The sequence below is a fragment of the Amblyraja radiata genome, chromosome 3 (genome assembly GCF_010909765.2).
Source record: "Amblyraja radiata isolate CabotCenter1 chromosome 3, sAmbRad1.1.pri, whole genome shotgun sequence".
NCBI classification, from domain to species: Eukaryota; Metazoa; Chordata; class Chondrichthyes; order Rajiformes; family Rajidae; genus Amblyraja; species Amblyraja radiata.
In genome coordinates, this window is record NC_045958.1 from 78,178,846 (window position 1) to 78,203,922 (window position 25,077).

The window sequence follows — 25,077 nt, forward strand, 5'->3', positions numbered from 1 at the left end:
TCAAAACAGTAAAGATGTTGAAAACATGATTATATTTTAGAGTTTTTAGACAAAGTGCCTCACAAAAGGCTTGTTGAAAACTTTTAGAGGTTTGGAGGGTGAGTGTAATCACTTTGAACATTAAATTTTGCTGCATATCCAACCATGCCAAGCATTTAGCTGGGTAATAGTTCTCTCAAATGCAAGGATGATGCAGTTAAATTATCAAGGCTCGATAACTATACAAGTTAGCATTGCTTTTGGACTAAACAGTGGTACATGCATCATTGTTTGCTATCACAAACTACTTACAAGTCCCCTTTCCCTTGTATACATTTGTGAAAACTTCCTGAGTTCTAGAAAATCTAATAATCTGATTGCTTAATTTTTTTCATGATATTGCAATATTAAAGAATATGAAGGTAGACAAAAGTGCTGGAGAAACTCAGCGGGTGCAGCAGCATCTATGGAGCGAAGGAAATAAGCAACGTTTCGGGCCGAAACCCTTCTTCAGACTGATGTAGGGTTGGGGGAGACGGGGGGGTCTTAAAGAATATGATTTTGATTTCTTTGTTTTCTTTCCATAGCATCAGCACCCTAGTAAAAATTAGCAAGAATGCAGGGCCACTTTTAAAGCCTCATGCAGCAAAACTTATCCCCACTTTATTGGAATCACTTAGTGTACTTGAGCCACAAGTCCTCAATTATTTGAGTCTACGTGCCACAGAACAAGAGAAGGTGAAGTATAATATCCAACATTAGTATTGTACAATATATTTTCTCATATTCAGATTCAGTGGATAATTTTACTTTTTTTGTTGAAATGCTAGACTGCTATGGACAGTGCCAGACTGAGTGCAGCTAAATCATCTCCGATGATGGAGACTATCAATATGGTAAGTGTGAAAAGGCTACGCCACTAACTAATGTTTCAATCTGAAGATCAAAAGAAAATGTCTTGCACAACATGGAGGCTAATTTGTTTTATGTAAATCAATATACCTAATATAAATATATAATTACATAGAAAACTGTAAGGGCGAGGGGGAGAGGATGGTGATGGGGAGGGGGTGGGGGAGAGGGTGGGGGAGGGACTAGGAGGGTGGGTGAGGGAGTAGGGGAGGAGGTGGGTGAGGGGGCAGGGGAGAGGGAACGAGAGTGCGAGGGGTTGGCGGAACACGAGTGGGCGCTGGCAGCGGCCGGGGGTGAGGTGGGCCGGATGCTGGAGCGGGATCCCGGGCTGCTGAACCGGCAGGACCCGGTGAGAGGGCCGACGACGGCGCACTGGCTGGCAAAGCGCGGCGATGCGGAGGCGCTGCTGGAGCTGTGGCGCCTGGTGGGGAGTGCCGGCTTGCAGCTGGATGTGGACGGGCGGGGCGGGTTACACGCCCCTACACCTGGCCGCCATGCAGGGCCACCACATGGTCATCAAGCTGCTGGTCGGCACCTACAACGCCAACGTGGACGCCCACGACTACGCCAGCAGGAAAGCCTGGCAGTACCTGGGCAGCGGGACGCCCGGGGAACTGCGGGAGCTGGCTGGGGCACAGGAAGAGGAATGTCCGCCTCGGACTGTAGCCCGACCCCAGCGGGCGGGCAATGAGACGGAGCAAGCCCACGGGCCGCAGAAGAAGACCCAGTCCTTTGCAATCGCCTCTGTGCAGAGATTCTTCCAACTGAACTACTGGCGCCAGTGGAGGTGGCAGCGCAGCGTAGACTGAGAGCCAGCGGCAGCTGCTAACACACGAACACTGGCATTTCCATAGCGCCAGTCACGCCCCTGACTATGGGACGTCCCAAAGCACTTTGGCACCTGTCGTGTTGTAGTGAATGCCCCAGGGCAGTCAATGTACTACCAGCAAGACCCCACAAACCATGTGTGTAGGAAGGAACTGCGGATGCCGGTTTGCACCGAAGATAGACAAAACATGTCAGATTTGTTGAGAAGGTTCACCCGTTCCATCTCTGCAGTGATGCTGCCTGCCCCGCTGAGTTGCTCCACTATTTTGTCTACCCACTAACAACAAATGACCACGCAAACATTTACGTTTGATGCTGACACTTAACATTGTTTATTCTTCTAAATTGTTGGGCAAAAGCACTCAACGTTTTTTTCTCGAGTGTTTGGTGTTTGGTTTCAAATTCCAATTGTAATTCTAGTTTCCATTTACCAAATGGTAAATGTATTCATAGGAGCTTTTTAACTTTAAGAATCTTTGCACAATGAGATGCCACGTCCATTATTGACATCTCTACATTTTCCATTAATAATTTTGGGAATCGTACCAAATTAAAAGATTTATCTGCCTCAGGGAGTGGTGGAGGCAGGTTCTCTGGATGCTTTCAAGAGAGAGCTAGATAGGGCTCTTAAAAATAGCGGAGTCAGGGGGTATGGGGAGAAGGCAGGAACGGGGTACTGATTGGGGATGATCAGCCATGATCACGCCAAATGGCCTACTCCTGCACCTATTGTCTATTGTAAACATATATAAATAATATGTAATATAAATAAAATGTAGATCAAACACTTACAAAATTATTGACCCTTGAAAATTGTGATTTATTTTTTTTGTCCTTCTTAATTGCATGGTCTTTGTGCCGCTTGACAACTTACATAATTGATATATTTACCTACAACTTTATTTGTAAAAGATGTTATTTTAAATAGTAAAAGATGCATTTCCATTTTTGTTTAAATCTTTGTTTTATTTTATAGTGTCTCCAATATACAGACATATCTGTTTTAGGGGATCTGGTTCCAAAATTGTGTGAACTGCTTAAGAGTGGAGTAGGTCTTGGAACCAAAGTGAGTCTTAAACTATAACAAAATGTTTGATTACAAATGTTTTGATCATATTTGCATATTTTAAACTTGTACTTGAAGACTATTGAAAGTTTACCTGTTCATTAATTAAAATACCAGAGCTGGTTGGAAACTGCAAGATTTGAATGATATGGTGTCTTGACAGTGCACTCACCAGCATCATAGATTTGAAAAGTAGTGCAGTATTTTAAGTGGTAGTAAAATTGTTACCTTTATAAATAAATCTGCAAGTCTGTATAAAGTTGGTTTTAACTTTAGCTTGTGGCTCTATTGCATCATTTCATTTCAATGTGTTAATCTTGATATGAATGATGCATTTAATTCTTGCATCTTGATAGATTAGTACAATTGATAAATCCTGTTGGAAAATATGTCGGCCCTCGATGAGGCTGTCATAGCCTTCCTTTATTTTTTACTTGAGATCATTGTTTCATTATTGTGTTTGTGCAATGGCGTTTGTTGGATATATTGCTGCAGATGATGCTAATGATAGATGTACGGAGTGCTGGAAGTCAGTTGCTGGTACACGCAACCACTTATTCTTCCCCTGAACTACTGAACAGGAGGGCCGGATACACGATATCTAGCCTTTCTGTGGTACTCAAGCCAAGCAGCATTAAAATAGTGACCCCGCTCATTTGAGTGAGATATAAGGTAAATGAAGGAGGCAGATTGTTTAAAGAAATGATTTAATCTAACAGATTTTTAAATTTGTTTTTAGTGTTTAATTTTAGAGTAATATAAGTGTATTTCAGCTGTTTCTAAATGTCTCTAATGATTGGAGACATTTAGAGATGGTAGAAAACACCTTGACAGCACAAGTTGTCAGAAGAATCTCGTCGTCTGTGGATTCAGTGCCCTCCATAATGTTTGGGACATAGATCCATCATTTATTTATTTGCCTCTGTACTCCACAATTTGAGATTTGTAATAGAAAAATCGCATGTGGTTAAAGTGCACATTGTCAGATTTTAATAAAGGCCATTTTTATACATGTTGGTTTCACCATGTAGAAATTACAGCCGTGTTTATACATGGTGCCCCCATTTCAGAGCACCATAATGTTTGGGTATTTTGTTGCATATCCTTTGCATGCAATGATTGCTTGAAGTCTGCGAATCATGAATATCACCAGTTGCTGGGTGTCTTCTCTGGTGATGCTCTGCCAGGCCTGTATTGCAGCCATCTTTAGCTTATGCTTGTTTTGGGGGGCTAGTCCCCTTCAGTTTTCCCATTTTCAGCCTATAAAAGGCATGCTCAATTGGGTTCAGATCGGGTGATTGACTTGGCCACTCAAGAATTGACCATTTTTTAGCTTTGAAAAGCTCCTATGCTGCTTTAGCAGTATGTTTAGGATCATTGTCTTGCTGTAGAATGAACCGCCGGCCAATGTGTTTTGAGGCATTTGTTTGAACTTGAGCAGATAGGATGCGTCCATACACTTCAGAATTCATTATGCTACCACCATCAGCAGTTAGACAATAGACAATAGGTGCAGGGGTAGGCCATTCGGCCCTTCGAGCCAACACCGCCATTCAATGTGATCATGACTGATCATCCCCAATCAGTACCCCGTTCCTGCCTTCTCCCCATAGCCCCTGACTCTGCTATCTTTAAGAGCCCTATCCAGCTCTCTCTTGAAAGTATTCAGAGAACCGGCCTCCACCGCCCTTCATCAATGAAGATAAGTGAGCCAGTACCTTAGCAGCCCTACATGCCCAGGCCATAACACCCCCACCACCATGTTTCACAGATTAGGTGATATGCTTTCACTCTAATCTTCATCTCATCTGTCCACAAGACCTTTTTCCAGAACTGTCGTTGCTCTTTTAAGTACTTCTTGGCAAACTGTAACCTGGCCATCCTATTTTTACGCCAGCCAGTGGTTTGCATTGTGCAGTGTAGCCTCTGTATTTCTGTTCATGAAGTCTTCTGCAGACCGTGGTCATTGACAAATCCACACCTGACTCTTGAAGAGTGTTTCTGGTCTGTCGGACAGGTGTTTGGGGATTTTTCTTTATTATAGAGAGAATTCTTCTGTCATCAGCTGTGGAGGTCTCTCTTGGCCTGCCAGTCCATTTGCGATTAGTAAGCTCACCAGTGCTCTCTTTCTTCTTAATGGTGTTCCAACTGGTCTCCAACAGTTTTATTCTTGTTTCTCAGTCTCATAATGGCTTATTTGATTTTCATTGGCACAACTTTGGTCCTCATGTTGATAAACAGCAATAAAAGTTTCCAAAGATGATGGAAATACTGGAGGAAAGACTAGGTGCTGAGAGCTCTCTTATACCTGCATTAAGGAGGCAAGTAAGCACACCTAAGCAATTACAAATGCCTGTGAAGCAATGTGTCCCAAACATTATGGCACCCTGAAATGGGGGGGACTATGTGTAAACACAGCTGTAATTTCTACATGGTGAAACCAAAATGTATAAAAATGGCCTATAATAAAATCTGACAATGTGCACTTTAACCACATGATTTTTTTCTATTACATATCTCAAATTGTGGAGTACAGAGGCAAATAAATAAATGATGGGTCTTTGTCCCAAACATTATAGAGGGCACTGTAGGGTCATGATTTGCAGCATTTGAGATTGAGTCTCCATTCAGGAATCACTTCCAGATAAGCCAGCATAGGCCTTTGGAACATTTCCAGAATGCAAAAGGTAAATGAAATCTTGGGCATTTATTAAAGCAGGTCAGCATATTAAAACTCTTGGTTAATATGGTGTTGTGATTTACAGGGAGGCTGTGCCCATGTGGTAGTGTTCTTGACAACCAAGTGTCCTCAAGACTTAAGTCCCTTTGCAGGTCAGTGTGTAGTGTACTTGATGTTTAGTACTGTTTTACTTATTTGGGAAAACTGTGGAAATCCACGGTGGCAACTGTTTAACCTTGATACCTATGTTCCATATTAAATACTTTAAATGTGCAGCACAAAAGTGTTCAGTCAGACAGTTGTGCCTGCCCCCTCTTTAAAAGCGTTCTGTAGTTAATCCCATTCCCTGCTCTTTTAACCAAAATCTTGACTATTTTTCCCCTTCAATGTTTTCAACCAGATTTCTTTTGAATCTGCATTCACTTCACTTAAGACAATGCATTTCAAATTGACTATAGATTCCAATCCAAAATCATGCATATCTGCTTACATTTTGTTAACAATGTTAAATACTGAAGTTGCAACAATGGACAAATTATGCACACACAATGTGATTAACTGAAATGTCAAGCCATGTACAATGTCTAACTCTATTGCAACATTATTCTCATTATTGGCAGGTAAATTGATGAGCGCTGTATTGTCTGGTTTATGTGATCGTAATATTACAATACGAAAAGCTTATGCTGTTGCAATCGGTCATTTGGTTCGGGTGAGTTTCTACGGAACAAAGTGTTACGTTACTTTAAATGCTAAATAACTGGGAACCAAAAGGAAAAATTGGGTTAGGAACTTTGGGCTGTAAAAGACAATAGACAATAGGTGCAGGAGTAGGCCATTTGGCCCTTCAAGCCAGCACCGCCATTCAATGTGATCATTGCTTATCATCCCTAATCAGTACCCCGTTCCTGCCTTCTCCTCATATCCCCTGACTCCACTATTTTTAAGAGCCCTATCTAGCTCTCTCTTGAAAGCATCCAGAGAACCTGCCTCCACTACCTTCTGAGGCAGAGAATCCCACAGACTCATCACTCTCTGTGAGAAAAAGTGTTTCCTCATCTCCGTTCTAAATGGCTTACTCCTTATTCTTAAACTGTGGCCCCTGGTTCTGGACTCCCCCAACATCGGGAACATGTTTCCTGCCTCTAGCGTGTCCAAGCCCTTAACAAACTTATATGTTTCAATGAGATATCCTCTCATCCTTCTAAACTCCAGAGTGTCCAAGCCCAGCTGCTCCATTCTCTCAGCATATGTCAGTCCCGCCATCCTGGGAATTAACTTTGTAAACCTACGCTGCACTCCCTCAATAGCAAGAATGTCCTTCCTCAAATTAGGAGACCAAAACTGCACACAATACTCCATGTGTGGTCTCACTAGGGCTCTACAGAAGGACCTCTTTGCTCCTATATTCGATTCCTCGTGTTATAAAGGCCAACAAGGGGAGGCAAATAAAAATGCTTAGCAACATTTGGAATCTTCTGTGAATTCTACAATCTTGAACAAGTGTAGCATCTGAAGGAGAAATCTTATTTTACTTTGTCTGCAATCAAACTTGCCTGTTTGCTCCAACCCAGCACAGCAGTGCTTTTCTAAATCCAGCTTCCTTCAAATATCAATGCAAGGACAGTCAGGATGTGTCAAATTGTAGGCTGTACTGCCTGGATGATAGTTAACCCACTGAATTAAATATCGCCTCACATAGTAAATGCAGACTCTGCATGCAGAAGAGACTTATGGACCAATTCCTCATTGAAAAACAGGCATTATGTAAAAATCTAAGTGGCTTTTAAGCGTTAATTTACATTGCCCCTGGAAACCAGTTCACCAAAAGACAAGGGGGGGTGGGTCAAAGAAAATGTCTACTTTTGTTTCTCCTCCTCCTGTACTTGAACTGTGAACTTAACAATACTCCCGCATATTTTACACGTCCCTTGAGATAACATGATCAGAACAGACTGGTGCAGCAATAATGCTCTGAGCATTCTGTTGGCAGGGTTCCATGGATCACATGTTATGTTCATATATGGTATTTATGCTGATTTGTTATGCAAATCTCTAACAATCCAAAACTTGTATGTTATCTTACAGGCAGCACGACCCAGCAGCACAGAAAAGTTATTTCAAAAACTTAACATGTGGTATCTTGAGAAGGATGGTGAGTATATTTGATAGAGTTTATTGACATGTCGAAGTGTAGTCAAGGAGAGCTGTTTTTCTAATTGGAGGCCTGTAACCAGTGATGTGCTGTCGGTACTGGGTACAGTATTGTTTCTTAACAATTTGGATGACAATGTAGTGAACATCATGAGTAAATTTGAAGATGGCACCAAAATTGGTGGCATAATGATAGCTGAGGAGGATATCTGTTTTCATCAAGATTTAGATCAGTTGGGAATGTGGGCCAGGAAAAGGCAAATGGATTTTAACTTTGACAAATTTGAAATATTGAACTTTGGTTTGTCAAACCAGAGCAAGACTTGCACAGTTAATGGCAACGCCCACGAGAGTGCTGGAGAACAGAGAGATTTCTCATCTCGGTCCTAAAAGACTTCCATCTTATCCTTAAACTGTGACCCCTTGTTCTGGACTTCCCCAACATCGGGAATAATCTTCCTGCATCTAGCCTGTCCAACCCCTTAAGAATTTTGTAAGTTTCTACAAGATCCCCCCTCAATCTTCTAAATTCTAGCGTGTACGAACCGAGTCTATCCAGTCTTTCTTCATATGAAAGTCCTGCCATCACAGGAATCAGTCTGGTGAACCTTCTCTGTACTCCCTCTATGGCAAGAATGTCTTTCCTCAGATTAGGAGACCAAAACTGTACGCAATACTCCAGGTGTGGTCTCACCACGACCCTGTACAACTGCAGTAGAACCTCCCTGCTCTTACACTCAAATCCTTTTGCTATGAATGTTAACATATCATTCGCTTTCTTCACTGCCTGCTGCACCTGCATGCCTACTTTCAATGACTGGTGTACCATGACACCCAGGTCTCGTTGCATCTCCCCTTTTCCTAATCGGCCACCATTCAGATAATAGTCTACTTCCCTGTTTTTGTCACCAAAGTGGATAACCTCACATTTATCCACATTATACTGCATCTGCCATGCATTTGCCCACTCACCCAGCCTATCCAAGTCACCTTGCAGCCTCCTAGCATCCTCCTCACAGCTAACACTGCCCCCCAGCTTCGTGTCATCCGCAAACTTGGAGATGTTGCATTCAATTCCCTCGTCCAAATCATTAATATATATTGTAAATAGCTGGGGTCCCAGCACGATTTAGTAGGATGTTACCAGAACTTGTCGGCTTAAGGTATATGAAGAGGCTGGATAGGCTGAGACTTATTTCTTTGGAGCATAGAAGGCTGAGGGATGACCTTATTGAAAAATCAAGAAGGGCGTGGAGAAAGTGAATATTGTGTCTTTTCCCAAGAGTGGAGGATTCTCAACTAGAGGGAATAGGCTTAAGGTGAGTGGGGGGAGATTTAAGAGGGACCGCAGGCAACATTTTCACTGAGGCTAGTATGTATGTGGAACGTCCTGCTAGAGGAATCTATAGAACCAGATACAGTTACGACTTACAAAAAAACATTTGGACAGATATTTGGATAGGAAGGGTTCAGAGCGAATTTGGCCCAAATGCAAGCAAATGGGACTGGCCTAGAATGCCTACTGGCCAAAGATTATTATGCCAGTAATCTGCCAATGTTCTTCATGAAGTCAATGTCACACCAGAGGGAACCTGGCACTTCAGCCTAGGTTGTCCATCTGCCCATGTTGCCTACCGAAGGTACTTCCATTTGCCTGCACATTGTTCATATCCCTCTAAACCTTACCTAACCATGTACCTATCCAAATATCTTTTAAACTTTGTGATTGTAATCTCTTTATGGAAATATCCATGTGTGCACCTGTTTATTTTAGTAATTCCATTTTGAATTATTAATCATTTGTAATGTTTTGATAACTATGTCTTTTCAGAACCAGTCTATCAGTCAGCTTGTGTACTAACTGTAAATGCCATTGGGCGCCACAGCCCCGATATAATCAAGCAGCACGCAGTCTTGTCCTTGCCCCTTGCATTCCTTGGAATGCATGAAATCCCAGATGAAGATAAAGGGGAAACCAGCGACTCTGACCTCTGGATGGAAGTGTGGCAGGAGAATGTCCCTGGTAGGTAAAATGTAATCCATGCGTTCCGACCTAATCATAGCACAGAGTGTTTAATCATAATCATGGTTTAACTCTCAGGTGCTTGTTTATACTTATTTTTATGCTTTATGAAGTCACAATTCTTAATTATTAATAAAACATGGTTTTGAATTTGTTAAAGTGGGAGCCCATTTAATAAGAGCATATTGGATACTCCGCAATTATTAACAGGAAATGTGCTGCCAGAAAAACTTAAGGAATGTTTTAAAGTGCTGGGAATTATTTAATCCTGTCTGAATCTACTTTAGATTATTGTCTCAGGCTTTATATCTACTATTATATATTTCTTCCACAATAATGTTTGCAGAATAAAGTGTTTAGAAAATTGTTCTTCTGTGTTCACCACTTCATTTTTATGTAATTTGCCTTTTTCTGCAACTTTTTTCTTTCATCTGACCGCCTGTCTGCGGTTCTCCTCACTATATGTCTGTTTATCAATCTCCGAGTCTTTCTATCTTTCTTTTCCATACTGCCTCTTCATCTCGCTGGTCACCTTTCCCGCACATTTGCCTCTTGCTTTTCTTCTTCCTTCCATTCTTCACCCCTTTATTTCCACTTCTCCTCACCTATCAACTTTACCAAGGGCACAAATACACCCTCGTTGCTTATATGAGAGACGAGGAAGGAGTACTGAAATTACAAAACTGGCTACGAGTTTGGACAAGCATAGAATGAATGTGTTTTTGTGCAGTGTGTGCATATTCATTGAGTTGGGCCATCTGTTCATAAGGCAGTTATGTGCAACCAGAAACATTTGTGTTTTGATATTTTATTAAAATCTTCAATTGCATGGATTAGACAAGCATGCCGATCTTTATTGCAGATGAACTAAATTTGGAAGAATGTTGGCCCTTTAAGTCAACCCATTTTTCTATTTTCTGCTGACACTGACAGGTTAATATCTGTGCTTTTGCTGCAGGTAGCTTTGGTGGAATACGACTGTACATGCAAGAATTGATTGCTATTACACAAAACGCTCTGCAGTCCCAGTCATGGAAGATGAAAGCGCAAGGAGCTGCTGCAATGGCATCCATTGCCAAGCAGCAGACTGGTTCATTGGTTCCTCCACACTTAGGGATGATACTGAACGCACTTTTACAAGGAATAGCGGGTCGAACATGGGCAGGAAAGGTGGGATACCACATCTCGCATTGCGTTGCATTTCAGAAATAACTCAATAGGAACTTGTAACGTAGGAATCTGTAGGAATAATCCAGCTTTAAAGACCAGATGTTGTAGTATTGAATCAGAATCTTACATTCATTTTTTCTCTATGCAATGTGGCAGATTTTATTTCTCTTCCAGTATTTTTAGTTTTACTGGTTAGTTATTGTGGAATTTCCATTGTCAGTACTTTTAAAATGTTACTTCTTTATTTGCCTATGTAGTTTTGCCTCATTTTGTAAAGTCAGGGTTTAGATTTCATATATACAAGCTCTAGAATTAGAGGAAGTAATTTAACTGTACAGAGCATGGTTAGGCCGATCTTGCTCATTGGGTTCTGCATCCACCTGTGGTCTCCAAGAAAGGAGCACCGGGACTTAAGTTGGTTTGGTACAGATTTTTGACATTTTTTTCATAAGCTCTGAGGAATACAATGTGCATCGTGAGAGATGAAATTCATGCAATCTCAAATAATGTGATGCTACATTGGAGGCTTCAAACATGCTTAAGGCTGGATGTGTCAAGAGGGCCTGAACTACCTTCCTTGTCTGCAATTTTATCAACTGTAGGAGTTACTGAGAGTCATTAGTGGGGGATGAGAAAGGTCCAGACTACTACATAACAAAAAATTGTTCTTCTTTCAGGAGGAACTTTTGAAAGCTGTCGCTAGTGTGGTAACTGCATGCAGGTAAACAGAAACATACATTAATCTGTTGTTTTTGCAAAATTGTATTAAGTAATTCGGTAGAACAATAAAAATTGAAACTGCCGTATCAGTAAGTTCATGTGAGCAAGGAAATTCATTGCGCTCTGGTGTATATGACAATAAACTAATATGAACTAATCTGAATCTAATCTAACTCTCTTTCAATATACTAAAGGGCCTGTCCCACTTTTCGCGACATGTTGAAAATTTCGGCGACCTATCACGGGTGCCAGCGGCGACCAGAAAGACTCAGGAGACCTCTCACGACCATACAGACTGTATGGTCGTGAGAGGCCTCCTATGGTCGTAAGAGGTCTCCAAAGAGTCGTCGCATCTTTCTGGTCGCCGCTGATTTTTCAACATGTTGAAAATTTCGGCGACCTATCACGGGTGCCAGCAGTCGCCTGTAAAGGTCGCGTAAGTGCCCTTAAGACTATTTGTATGCAATGACGGGTCTTTTCTCTCTCTCCACCATTACATTTTTTCATCTTTTGATTTGTATGCCCAGTGCCGAGTTGCAGAAATCAGTGCCGGACCAGCCCAGTATTGACACCATTATTCAAGTTATGTTAAAAGAATGCCACAAAGAAAATCTCCAGTACAAGATGGTTGCTTTAAAATGTATTGCCAACATTCTACAAGAGACAAAAGAAGATTTTTTCCAGGATTTGGTCGACATTCTATTTCCTGTTATTAAAAAGGTAAATTTACTATTACAAGTGGAATCAAATAAATCCCGTGCTTTGCGAACCAGTGTTTTGTAATGAAAGAACATTGTGGTGCCAGGTTATTTCTGGTAGCTTAGAAGTTTATTTCCAAAACCCTTTATATACTAACAACTCTGATAGTGGAATTTTTCTAAATGTATTTGTTTTCCCCCATGCCAATGACTAAATGATATGGAATTAAGAAAACACTTTCGAAGTTTGGAATATAGTTTGATTAGTGAAAGTACCCATGACTTGCAGCCCAATGTATTACCTTGATTAATACAATGTAATGAATCTACATGTGTCCTATGTTACATGAGCTAATGTGCTCATAATCCTTTTTACTAAAACTGGCGGCACAGCAATAGAGTTGCTGCTTTATAGGCCTTTCTCACGGGGCGACTTGACGCAAGAGTTAACCAGAGTTTAACATCGTGGGAACCCTGTGCGATAACAGTACGGCATTCGTGGACCACCGTGGCGCTAACGGCAGGTAATCGTGTAACTTGGTGACTCAGGAGAAAATTCAAGCAAGTTTGAATTTCTCCAAGAGTGACTTGTACACTTGTGGTTGAGCATTGCAACATTATATGAACGTAGTGGCCAGTGCGATATCCGTAATAACTCTTGCGGTTACCGTGGGAACTCCTGCGAACGGTGAACCCGGAAGCTGGACAGAGGGGACAGAAGGTGAGTAAAAATTGTCTTCTGTGGGATTGAATTTAAAAAAGAAAGATTTGCATCCGCATATGGACATCAACTTATTCATGAGTTATGTTAATGAGATTCAAGAAAATAACTCTAATCTTTAAAAGGGACTTTACTGAAAGGTCCCGCATTTCTATGGTCCGTGAGAAATTTTTCACATGTACTTCTTTGAGAGATACAGCTCGGAGTCCTCGCCGACTAGCGATCGATGCCTTTCCGAAGCAGGGTCTGGAACGCTACCAATCAATGTTTTCCAGAGACCCGTGTAATGAGTGAACTGCACATGCTGGTTTAAACCGAAGACAGACACAAAAAGCTGGAGTAACTCAGCGAGTCAAGCAGCATCTCTGGAGAAAAATAGGTGATGTTTCGGGACGAGACACATCTTCAGACTCAATTCCGATTAGGCTGTCTGAAGAAGGGTTCCGATTCGAATCGCCACCTATTCTTTTTCTCCAGAGATGCTGCCTGACCCGCTGACTTACGCCAGCTTTTTATGTTTTTCTTCCCAGATCTGACTTACCTGCTGAGTTACACCAACATTTTGTGTCCTTTTGTGCGTATTAACCAGCATCTGCAGTTCCTTTAGACATTACCTAACTTCAGGTTTTAGAGATATAGTGCGGAAACAGGCCCTTCGGCCCACCGAGTCCGCGCCGACCACCTATTCTTATCCGGCTTCAGAATGGTTCTTCCTTCCATTCGTTTGGGCACTGACCCGACCTACCAACCTACCTCAATGCGGACATTGGACTTTTTCCCCCTGGAACTGTCCTGAAAACATATATTCTGAACTCTGGTATTTTCCTCTTCGCTCTACCTGGTGTTCTTGTGCATGTGTCGGAAGGAACAGCAGATGCCGGTTTAAAGAGAATGCTGGAGTAACTCGACGGTTCAAAATGCTGGAGTAACTCAACGGGACATGCAGCATCTCTAAAGAGAAGGAACAGGTGACGTTTCGGGTCGAGGCCCTTCTTCAGTCTGTACGTGGCTTGGTTATATTCATGTATAGCATTATCTGATATGATTGTATAGCACGCAAACAAAAGTTTATTCCCTGCATAGAATCATACAGCGTAGAAACAGGCCCTTCGACCCAACTTGCCCACACCGACCAATATGTCCCATCTACACTAGTCCCACTTGCCCGCGTTTGGCCCATAACCATCTAAACCTATCCTATCCATGCTTCAGTCTAATGCGTCTTAAACATTGCGACAGTACCTGCCTCAACTACCTTAACGGATAGCTCATTCCATACACCCACCACCCTTTGCGTAAAATAGTTACCCCTTAGGCTCTCATTAAATCATTCCCCCCGATCCTAAACCTGTATCTGCTGGTTCTCGATATGAGACAATAATAACAAACCAAAGCGAGTTAGGACATCAACGGGGAGATCCTGGATAAACCCAAGGTAGACACAAAATGGAGGAACTCTGGGGAGAAGGAATGGGTGACATTTCGGGTCGAGACCCTTCTGATATGCTGCCTGTCCCGCTGAACTACATGTTGTGTCTATCTTCGTTTTAATCCAGCATCTGCAGTTCCTTCCTGGCCGAACCCGATTGAAAGATGAGAGGCTGGGCGATAGAGCACTGGGTGTGACAAGGATCAGGCTTCAGTAAGCAAAGTAAAGAGAGGTGGCAACGTTATGGAAATGAAGCGGGTAATCCGAGTGATGGCGAGACGGTATCCTCTAATGTGTCGGAAAGAACTGTAGATGTTGGTTTGCGCCGATGATAGACACAGTAATACTGGAGACAGACATAAAATACTGGACGGGCAGCATCTGGATAAAAGGAATGGGTGACGTTTCGGGACGAGACTCTGAAGAAGGGTCTCGAACCGAAACGTCACACATTCCTTCTCTCCAGAGATGCTGCCCGTCCCGCTGTGTTACTCCAGCATTTCGTGTCTATCTTCCGTATGCTCTGTGATGGTCATCTCGGAGTCAAGTGGCAACTCTGGTCTGTAGACACGAGGAACTGCAGATGCAGGAATCACGAGCAAAACACAGAGCGTTGGACGAGCCTGACCCTTTGAGTTCCTCCATCACTTTGTGTTGAAGTCAGGTCTGGACATTGCTTGTCTCAGGCGCCGGCTAACTAGGAAGGTCGAGTCAAAGTCCAGCACTAACACTCAAGAAATAACGTTTGCGACCTGATGTTCCCAATATTTAATTGAAATCATTAATAAAGTAAATAAATAGATACCGGTCTAATCAGTATCTACGGGATTGGACAGGCTAGATGCAGGAAGAATGTTCCCGATGTTGGGGGAGTCCAGAACCAGGGTCCCAGTTTTACAGTCTACCGTGGGAACTCTTTAACTCAGCGGGCAGGCAGCAGTTGATTGTTGCTCCCTTCAGTTTCCCAGGGGGTCGGGACGGGACTGGAGTTGGGAGGGAAAGGTGGGGGAGTCGAGGGAGAGGAGGGGGAGACAGATGGGGGTGTCTTCATTTACTGGCGGCGGGTGTCTGTCACTGAAACAGGCAGGTGAGATTTCACATCCACCTTGTGTGTGCCTCTCTCTCTCTCTCCCTCCCTCTCTCTTACACAGGCTGAGAGACTCTGCCTCTGTGAGTGTACGTCTCTTTCTCCCCCTCTCCCACACACAGTAAGACCGAGGTACTGTGCTCAGTCCATCTGTGTCTCCCACATACACAGTAAAACATGTCTCCAAATGAGCCAATTCAACCAAGGGAGGATATTTATAGTGTGTGAAAAAAAAAGTGACATCATTTGTGCCACGTGACGATTTAACAACACTTTTACAGTTCACAATGTTCATTCAAGATTTAACGGGAAAGCTCGGGAGACGGACAAGTCACTCGCACAAATAACAGAAATGCCGATTACCGTGGGAACTCTTTATCTACCCCCCGTTATATCGTGCTAGACCACGACCACTTCACTCTGGTTACATCTTGCGTCAAGTCGCCCCGTGAGAAAGCGCTTTTAGAACGCTAGAGATCCGTTTAATCCTGACTACGGGTGCTGTCTGTACAAAGTTTGTACATTCTCCCTGTGACCGCATTGGTTTTCTCCAGGTGCATAGTGAGAGAAGTGAAATTCCTCCCACGTTTAAATTTTTTTTTTTATTGTCCCTCGTGTGTAAGATAGTGCTAGAGTACGGGGTGAATGCTGGTTGGCATGGACTCAGTGGGCCGAATGGCCTGTTTCATCATTGTATCTCTAAAGAATCTAGCCCCTTACCTGTCTTCAATGCATTCCAGGGGAAATGCTTCATAAACAGATACAACCTCTGTGCCCTTACTCCATTCTGAAATGGCATACATTTGGTTGGGAGAGCATAAATTTGGGTGGGAGAGCTTTCTGTGTTGATATCAAGTGACTGTTCTATGCCAAAGTGTTTTTCTTATCCGTTTTCTCCTCTTTCACGCTTTGTCTGCCAAAAGAGAACCTTTGCTTAGCGATGTTACAATACCTACCTTCAGCGGCGCTGCAGTTCTGCCACTGGTCGTGTGCGCGACTTTGGCGCCTTTGAGGGGGGGTGGGATTAAAATGCCGTTTTCTCCTGCCTGTCGGAGTCGAACTTCCTCAGGCTGTTAAGCTGCTGAAGAATAATCGATCCGACTTCCGTTCTCGGAAGTTTTTTTTTAATCGCGTGACAATTTAATCCCTGGAGTAAAATAAAAAGCTACTTCTAACGTCGTCAGCGCCTACAATGGGACGGATCTCACGTAGGGGACAAAACAAAATGTAAGACGTTTATTTTACATATAAACTTGCTTCTTAGGATGCCTTTAACGCAACGTTCCAATCGATAGGATCGATTGGAACGTTGCGGTTGCAGTGAATTTGAACCCCATATCGGCAGGAAAAACTCTGCCGGTTTGTATGGGGCCAAAATCACATTATCGCCAAGGAAATTTTGATTAAAGGCATCCTAAGAAGCAAGTTTATATGTAAAATAAACGTAGCTGTCCCACAAAATCCCACTCGCAAGATGATTAAAATGCCCATTAATGTACGGGAATTAAACACAAAATTCCTTCCATTTTGCCTATAAATTCATGACAATGAGATTTAAAAATCATGTTATATTGTGAATTCTTGTGTGAATGTTATTTGGACACTTAGGCTATTTAAAAATGTTAACCTTTTCTTAAGAAATGGATAGATGTTTAGATCTAGTAATTGAATTTTGTAATTAGCTACAATTAGATAACTAACTAATTATATGCTTTAATTTCAGGTCATCCAAGTAAGATTATTTAATATTTGTTTCAGAATGCTTCAATCCATAATAACTGAAAATTTCATTCAGTTCTCTTAATTTTTAAGAAAGTTATGGGCTTTTGACTGTCCTCGATCACAGCTTTTGAGTTAAGTCAATGGAAACGCAATAGGGAACAAGATGCTAATTTCAGAGTATGAAAATGGCCATAACTTTTTTAATACTGAAGATATGAAAGTGAATTAGGTGTCAAATTAAACTTCTTTTTATGCTTTATCTGATGGGATAAATTGCAGACATAAAATCTCAATTTTTTTAAACATTGCTACTTTGCTTATACAGGAAAGGGTCTATGTGGACATGGTATAAAGAGTTAAAGAATATATCATCCATTAAAAAATGTCTTCAGGGACTCTTGAAATTTGATTCAGCCAGTTAAGTTGGAAAGATTGCCATAGAATCTGGGCATCTGCTGTGTCAAAAATCATTTATTGACAGCTTTCCAGTGAAGGCCATTCTCCCACTATGCCTTGGGGCGTCATGACACCGGGTTCGGCAGTGACCACTCCGACATTTGCAGTCGGATGAACTCACATGGTATATTTTATATATAGTGGTAAGAAAGTCCAAGACCATATGGAGGCACTGTCCCTCACCATCAGGGCGTGTGTGCAGTGGTGCTGATGATCTCTAGTTTGTCCTGGCAGCACAGTCCTGGCCTTCGAAGGGTGAAGGGTGGCTATCTCAGGCTTCTCTCTGTATTTCCCCCATGCCTCAAGAGGAGGCACTTGCAGTCTCAAGTTTATCCTGGCAGCTGAGCTTTATGCTTGAAGAGTCGGTGTTGGTGGTCTCTGGATTATCCTGGTTGGTTAATCTTTGCCTCTGTGTATGGGCACAGTCCCTCATTGTGTGTGGGCAGGCTTCCTCAGCCTCTCTGCCTTAGCTTCAAAAGAGGCATTAGCTGTCTTGGGCTTCTTCTTGGCAGCTAAGTCTTGAACACCTGATGGTCTCAGGTTTGTCCCAGTGTCTCAATCTTCCTCAAACCAGGGGAGCACAGGTATCAGAGACCTCTCTCACCAGAATGACTGAGCTTTATAAGTAGGTTGACAAGTTTCAGATGGCCAAACCAATATCAGCTAATTGGACTTGGCTCTTACTAATGGTGTTGGGGATTGGCATCTCCTAGCCTGTTAGCCAGTGATAGGGATCAGAGTGGACTTCAAGGGACGGGGTGCTGTTACAACCTCTGCAACACTTTAATAGAGCTGTCCAACTAATCTCACTTCCCTTACTAATTTTTTTCAAGGCTAATGTCAAATATTTTCTCAAGCTCTTCTGCCAGTGAAAAAATATTCTATGAATTTGTTTCTTTTTCCTTTACTGATGCACAGAGTCTCTTGGTGAATCAAGGACCAGAGGACATAGGTTTATGGTGAAGGGAAAAAGATTTAATAAGAATCTGAGGGGTAACTTTTTCACACAGTGGGTGTATGGAACAAACTGCCAGAGGAGGTAGTTGAGGCTGAGACTATCCCAGCGTTTAAGAAACAGTTAGACATGTACATGGATAGGACAGGTTGGGAGGGTTATGGACCAAACGCAGGCAAGTGGGACTAGTGTAGCTGGGACATGTTGGCCGGTGTGGGCAAGTTGGGCCGAAGGGCCTGTTTCCACACTGTATCACTCTATGACTCTATGATCATAAACATTCTGTCTGCTGGTTATTGGTGTATCCACCTCTAGAAATTGGTTCTCTTTACGCACCCTATTCAATAAATTTGTGATTTTGACCATCCTAATCATGTCTTTCACTAACTTTCTCTGCCCACGAAAGATAATCCTTAAATCTCTTCAAGAAAAAGGATAAGATTGGCAAGGATAAATTAAAATATATATTATGGAATGAGAAACAACTTTTAATATAGTTTGTGGTTTTCAATACCTTAATCCTAAAGTACACCTGGCCATGATGTATATAATCTCTGTGACTCAGTGTGGAGAGAGCAGCATTAAGTTAGAAGCAAGGAACTGCAGATGCTGGAAATTAAGTTATGTTGTCCAACATTTCCAAGTTTCATAACGTTAACCACTTTGGGTGAATTGTATGGGATTTATATAACTACATGTTGAATCTCTGAAGCCAAATAGGAAAAGTCTTGGAATAGATTTTTGAACATTGAATTTTCCATTTCAGAGCACAGCAACGGGATCTTCCAGGAAAGAAGATAACGAGGAAGAGCAGGAGGAGCCGAGAGAGAAAGAACTACGGATGGAATATCTGCTTTGTGCTTTTGATACTCTTGGAAAGGCCTGGCCTAGAACTCCGGAAACACAGAGTAGGATATTACAGTAAATTGTGTAATGTTCTCTCATTCACTGAATGCTCAGCTGCCACTTCCAGACGTTGGGAAAGTTCCCACAATTTTTAAGCAATCTGCAGTGTAATCATTTGTACTTGAGTGATAAGTATGGGCAACTGTCTAGATAGGGCACTAAAATAAATACCTTTATACAAAAAATACATAGTTAATCTAATTTAACTTAAACATGTCTGGCATTTATCTCATCTGTGCAATTCTCCTCTCTGTTCCCACTTTGTTGCATTCTTAGATCATCCTGGTGATTTGACAGAGTGTATATTTTGTCTTGTCTGCAGCTCGGTACCATGTTGAATTGTGTCATTTAATGTGTGAAAGGCTGAAGCTAAGTACGTGGAAAGTTCAACTAGGGGTGCTCCAAGCAATGAACACCTACTTCCAGGGGTAAGAAGAGTTAAGCGATATTTTGTGCTTGCAATCTGATCAGTGTTTTTGTTAATGAAACCCGGTAACAAACAGCTACATTTGTTCCTGCAGTTTACTGCTTCTCAGCCAGGGCAACAAAGACACAAGTGCATTATCTGAGATCTTAAAGGATACTTTCTCTGCACTCGCCTTCCCATTAGGTGAGTTGAATAAAGGTTGAGGTTTTGCCTGGTTTACAGGAATAGTTTGGAGATAAACTCACAGGTTTTAACTTTTCCTTTTTTTAAGAAAACAAGAGCTACTCTTCAGTACGGGCAGAAGCTTTAACAATATTAGAACTTCTCTTTAAAAAACTTGAGGGTAAGTAATTAAAATACAATTATGCACTATACAATATTTGGAAATATTCTCTTCCAAATATTTGCCCACTTCCACCTTTAGTACATTCAATCGACAGAGTATCTTAAGCTTTCGAGTTATGCAATTCCAAACGTTTACTAACCTATTTGATTTGATTTGATTTGATTCCTTTATTGTCATTCAGACCTTTCGGTCTGAACGAAATTTTGTTGCCTGCAGTCATACACAATAATAATAAATAACAAAACATACAATAAACACAAATTAACATCCACCACAGTGAGTTCACCAAGCACCTCCTCACTGTGATGGAGGCAAAAGTCTTAGTCTCTGTCTCTTCCCTCATTGAGTAAAGAAATTCCTCCTCTATTGGCCAAAACATATTCTGAGACTGCTTCTGACTTCTAAACTTTCAAGAAAACATAAGCTCAGTGTTCTACCCAGTTGAATATTTCAGAAACCTGTTTCTCATTCATTTAAACTACATAGGCCAATGTTCCTTAATCTCTGCATAAAACAACACCCCAATCATCCCATTCCAAGGATCAACTGAATTAAATCTTTGCAACTGTAACTCCAAGGCACATGTACCTTTCCTTGTGTATGGGGATGAAATTGTGTGCACAACCCCAGGTATGGCTTCACCATACTCTCTACAGCTTGCTCCTATTGTTCTTATGGATCATACATTCTACTAAAAGTTTGTTTACAACTATATGTTTCTTTTCCAGAGACTAATCAGTGGGCAACTTTAACATCTGAAAAGAGGGATGTAATTCTGAAGGCTCTAACCAGCATGGAATCAGACAACAGGCCAGAACTGAAAGATAGAGCCTCAGACCTTAAGAAATGTCTTGCAAGTGTCCCGTAAACCTGCCATGACCTATTCTTCATCTGAAGACTTGACAACCCCGATTCTTTCTATCTAGTTTGGATATATTAGACCTAAAATGTTGCTTCGTATGTTGTCAGGTTGGCCTGTTTAAGAGTATAAGTGAAATGCTGTACCTGCAACTTAGAAAAGGTGCGAGTGTGGTGAATTCCATTTTCTGATGTTGGTTTGTGTGTGCTCGGTTAATCGTGTTTTGCAGATTCTCATATCTGCACAAGATGCACATTATATCTCTGTGTCTTGTCTTCCTCCCATGAAGCAGGAAATCACAGAGGCGGAGGGCTTTGGTTGTGAAACATTTAATGCACTGTGTCAAGCAATAGTTCAGAGTTGGAGGTGTAATGATGAGGTGCACTCATCAATTCAGTTGGAGCCAAGTTTAGTGAAGTTGAATGTTAGTCCAATTAATTGCAACAAAAATACATTAGATTATGTTGAATTTGAAAAATGGAAAAAATAGCTGTCAAAGGTGCAATGGGCTCCATTTATGCCACTGAACACTGTGTTGTGGCAGCATTTGTAATATAATTATTGCACATGGTGGTGCAGTCCAAAATAACATTTAGACATCAATTATTTTTTTGCCACTCCAGAATTGATTTTAGCAGTTAACTCCTTCCCTTTAGCTGACTAAACATTTAGCACTTCTTATTTCATGTCTGGATTTCCATGCTGCTTCAAAGATTTTAGTACAGTTTTTGCATCATTTGAAGTGAGGAAAAAAATATTTAAAAATGTTTTAAATATTATTACTGCCATGTTATATCTTTCTGCACCATTTCTACTGTGAAATGGAAGTGGTGTCAGAAATTATTTTAATAGTTCTGAAAATTCACCGTTGCATTTTACACTGGGGATGGGGTTCAACTAGCTATATTGCAAAGTATTTTTGCAGTATACATAAAAGTATTTGATTTTTAAAGACTCTATTAGCTCATTATCAAGATTTCCCATTTCTCTTTACTGTTTCTAATCTGTTCTCTAGATAAGCTGAATTGGAGTTTGTATATTTTTAGTATGTAGAATATACGCTGGACTTTTAAGCTGCAATCTTTCTCCTCCCCCAACCCAAACAAAAATAACTTTAGACTTCATGTGTGTTCAGTAATTTTTTTTTTTTTTTAAACTTCTTAATACTTTAAGTTAATTCATCAAGCTATGACCAGTTTTCAGTTTCTTCATTATAATCGGATTTTGAAAAGCAATCCAGAAGGCTCCCATCAGATACTCTTGACATCTATGCCAACAGCCCTCCTAACTTTCCATCAGTGTGGAATAATAAAGAGTGCTAGTGCTCATTTTTTGTTTCATGTATGCACTAGATCATCAGGAAGTAGTGCATTATAACTCTCCTTCCCATGCATTAGATTGTAAGATGTATCGTATGATTCTGTTGGTCACTTGCACTTTTGCAGGAATCAAGGGAAACGCTAAATAAAGTTGATTCTGAAATATTTAGAAAGGCAAAGTGGTAGAATAGTCTGTGATCTAGAGCTCAGGGTTTGATTTTACATCTGTCCATTACTCGGATCAACCAGTTTGTTCCTAATTAAGAAATCTGGGTGGAGTATCTAGCACACAAGATAGAAGGATTGGTCCACTGCTTGAATCCTGGCATGTGTCAGCCCACTGTAGCTGGTGAATGATCTGCAATGAGACGTTAAAATAAATTATATAAATGGTGATCTTTGTTTGAAGTATGTTATTCTTGTAAGTATGTGAGGGAAAAGGCTTGTAATTGCTATTGGGGTTGTCATTAGTGTTGCATTGTACAGTCTGTGGCAGTTGGTTTATTGATCGATATGTCACCTAGGATGCTCCTCTTGTTTGAGTTCCTGATAATTTCTAGCTAAACTTAGAATGGGGGAGCGATTGACGCCAGCCACACCCAGATAGAAAAGTGGCCTTCCTCAAGTTTTCTATGAAGAATGATTGCACTATTTTGCTAACCATGAACACTGTACCATGCCCCATGTGGGGAATACTTGCTGCTGCTCCAGCCATTCACTGGTAATCCTTTGTACTGATAACTAAATTTTGTTCTGCCTATCAAAACGTGTTCTCAACAGAATTGTCTGTGTTGGAAAAAATCTGGAACTTGACTAACAAAGAAGGAAAAATACCCTAATTCAAAGTCCATTTAACTGCTGTAGGGTTGTATAGTTTCAAATGAACTTTTAAATGGAATTGTATGAATGGTGATGATTAATTTACTCAGGTCAGAGTGAACAACTCCAGCCTCCAGTGCCAGGTTAAATCTTTATTCTGAAGCTAAAGGTGAGCGTAAGAATTGTAATTTCTGTAACAATCTTATTTGGCCTTACAATTGCGCACCTGTAGCCCGCTTGCTTAATTGGGCACAGTAAGGATGTACATTCTTAATCTACGTTCATAAAAGCAGTTAAACATCAGATGGATCGGATTCACTGTGTCAATGAATGTCATTTAGAACTGGGGAGCTGAAAAAAATTTGAGGAAACTGGTGGGCCCCATGAAGAATGTCCATATGAATTGTGCTTGCATGATGTGTATAATAAAATTATGCTTGGTCTTCTGTGAGACATTGCTTATGGGTGAGGGAAGGTGTATACAAACACTTTAACATTGCCAAAATCAATAAATGCTCTTGTTCTGTTATATTACTTATTTCTGCCTTTCATGCCTTCAGCTGCCAGATAAAGTCAGATGCAGTGTATAGTAAATAGATGACAGTGACATCTAGTTTAGAGATACAGCGCGGAAACAGGCCCTTCAGCCCACCGAGTCCGCACTGACCAGTGATCCCTGCGCACTAACACTATTCTACACATACTGGGACAATTTACAATTATACCAAGCCAATTAACATACAAACCTATACGTCTTTGGAGTGTGGCAGGAAACCGATGATCCCGGAGAAAACCCATGCAGGTCATGGGGAGAACGTACAATCTCCATACAGACAGCACCCGTAGTCAGGATTGAACCCGGGCCTCTACCGCAGCGCCACAGTTGCATGTCAATCCATCTGGAGTTGGAATGAAAATGGCATGCAGGGTGCTCACATTAAAAGGAAGATATCAGAGCTCTCCCTTTCTGTTGCACTCTAATTTGTTTTTAAAGTCCAAGAAATAAACTGAACAAAGCCTGAGAATATAGGCAACAGGATGACACAAGAATGAAGATCATTCCAGCAGGTGGCTGGAGTTTGTTGTCAAATCCAGTCACACACATTCTTCATGTTGCTTTATTTCCTGCGGCTGTTCCAGAATGACATCTGATGGCAGTGCCAGACTAGAAGAACAGTTGTTGGAGCATTGCGTGAACTCCGAGTGTCACTGCGGGTTACTCCTGAATATCTAAATTGGCTTTGTTCAGTGAATGATCTCTGAATTTGAATTATACATATCAAGAGACCATCTTATTCTCTTCAATGAAAAATAACTTTTATACAATATAATTCAAGTTATAGCTATTTGTGAAAACACCCCCTTTGCTGTTTTGAACTCAACTCAAGTTGTACAACAAGACTTTATACATGGCAGATTATGTCTTACTAACGAGTGAGTTTTTTGAGGCAGTGACAAATGTGTTCGATTTGGATAGGGCGGTGGATGTTGTTTACATAGATTTTAGTAAGGCATTTAACAAAGTTCCCCATGGTAAACAGATCCAAAAGATTAAGATGCATGGGATGAACCGTGACTTTGTCATATGGATTAATAACTGGCTTACTGATAGAAGGCAGAGGGTTGTTGTGGATGGACAATATTTAAGCTGAAAGTCTGTGACTAGTGGAGTTTCACAGGGATCTGTGCTAGGACCTCTGCTTTTTGTAATATATCTATACCTATAAAAGTCTCATCTTGTGTGTTGTATGTTCGTTCTTTTTGTATCTTCCTCAAAACGCTACGCGCTAGCGCTTAAATT

General features: G+C 41.3%; 1 protein-coding gene across 1 annotated transcript in view; it reads left to right on the top strand.

The window, feature by feature from the left end:
• ecpas (Ecm29 proteasome adaptor and scaffold) overlaps window positions 1-23,810 on the top strand; it is a 98,398-nt gene extending 74,588 nt beyond the window's left edge. Inside the window, exons 35-49 of the mRNA XM_033018170.1 lie at window positions 567-717; window positions 810-875; window positions 2,696-2,785; window positions 5,551-5,617; window positions 6,086-6,177; window positions 7,554-7,620; window positions 9,451-9,642; window positions 10,601-10,812; window positions 11,490-11,533; window positions 12,060-12,252; window positions 19,367-19,508; window positions 19,829-19,934; window positions 20,028-20,116; window positions 20,205-20,276; window positions 21,008-23,810. Coding sequence (XP_032874061.1) covers window positions 567-717; window positions 810-875; window positions 2,696-2,785; window positions 5,551-5,617; window positions 6,086-6,177; window positions 7,554-7,620; window positions 9,451-9,642; window positions 10,601-10,812; window positions 11,490-11,533; window positions 12,060-12,252; window positions 19,367-19,508; window positions 19,829-19,934; window positions 20,028-20,116; window positions 20,205-20,276; window positions 21,008-21,147 — 1,723 coding nt within the window. The 3' untranslated portion in view covers window positions 21,148-23,810. The remainder of the gene's footprint in view (window positions 1-566; window positions 718-809; window positions 876-2,695; window positions 2,786-5,550; window positions 5,618-6,085; window positions 6,178-7,553; window positions 7,621-9,450; window positions 9,643-10,600; window positions 10,813-11,489; window positions 11,534-12,059; window positions 12,253-19,366; window positions 19,509-19,828; window positions 19,935-20,027; window positions 20,117-20,204; window positions 20,277-21,007) is intronic.
• Window positions 23,811-25,077: the final 1,267 nt, after the last annotated feature.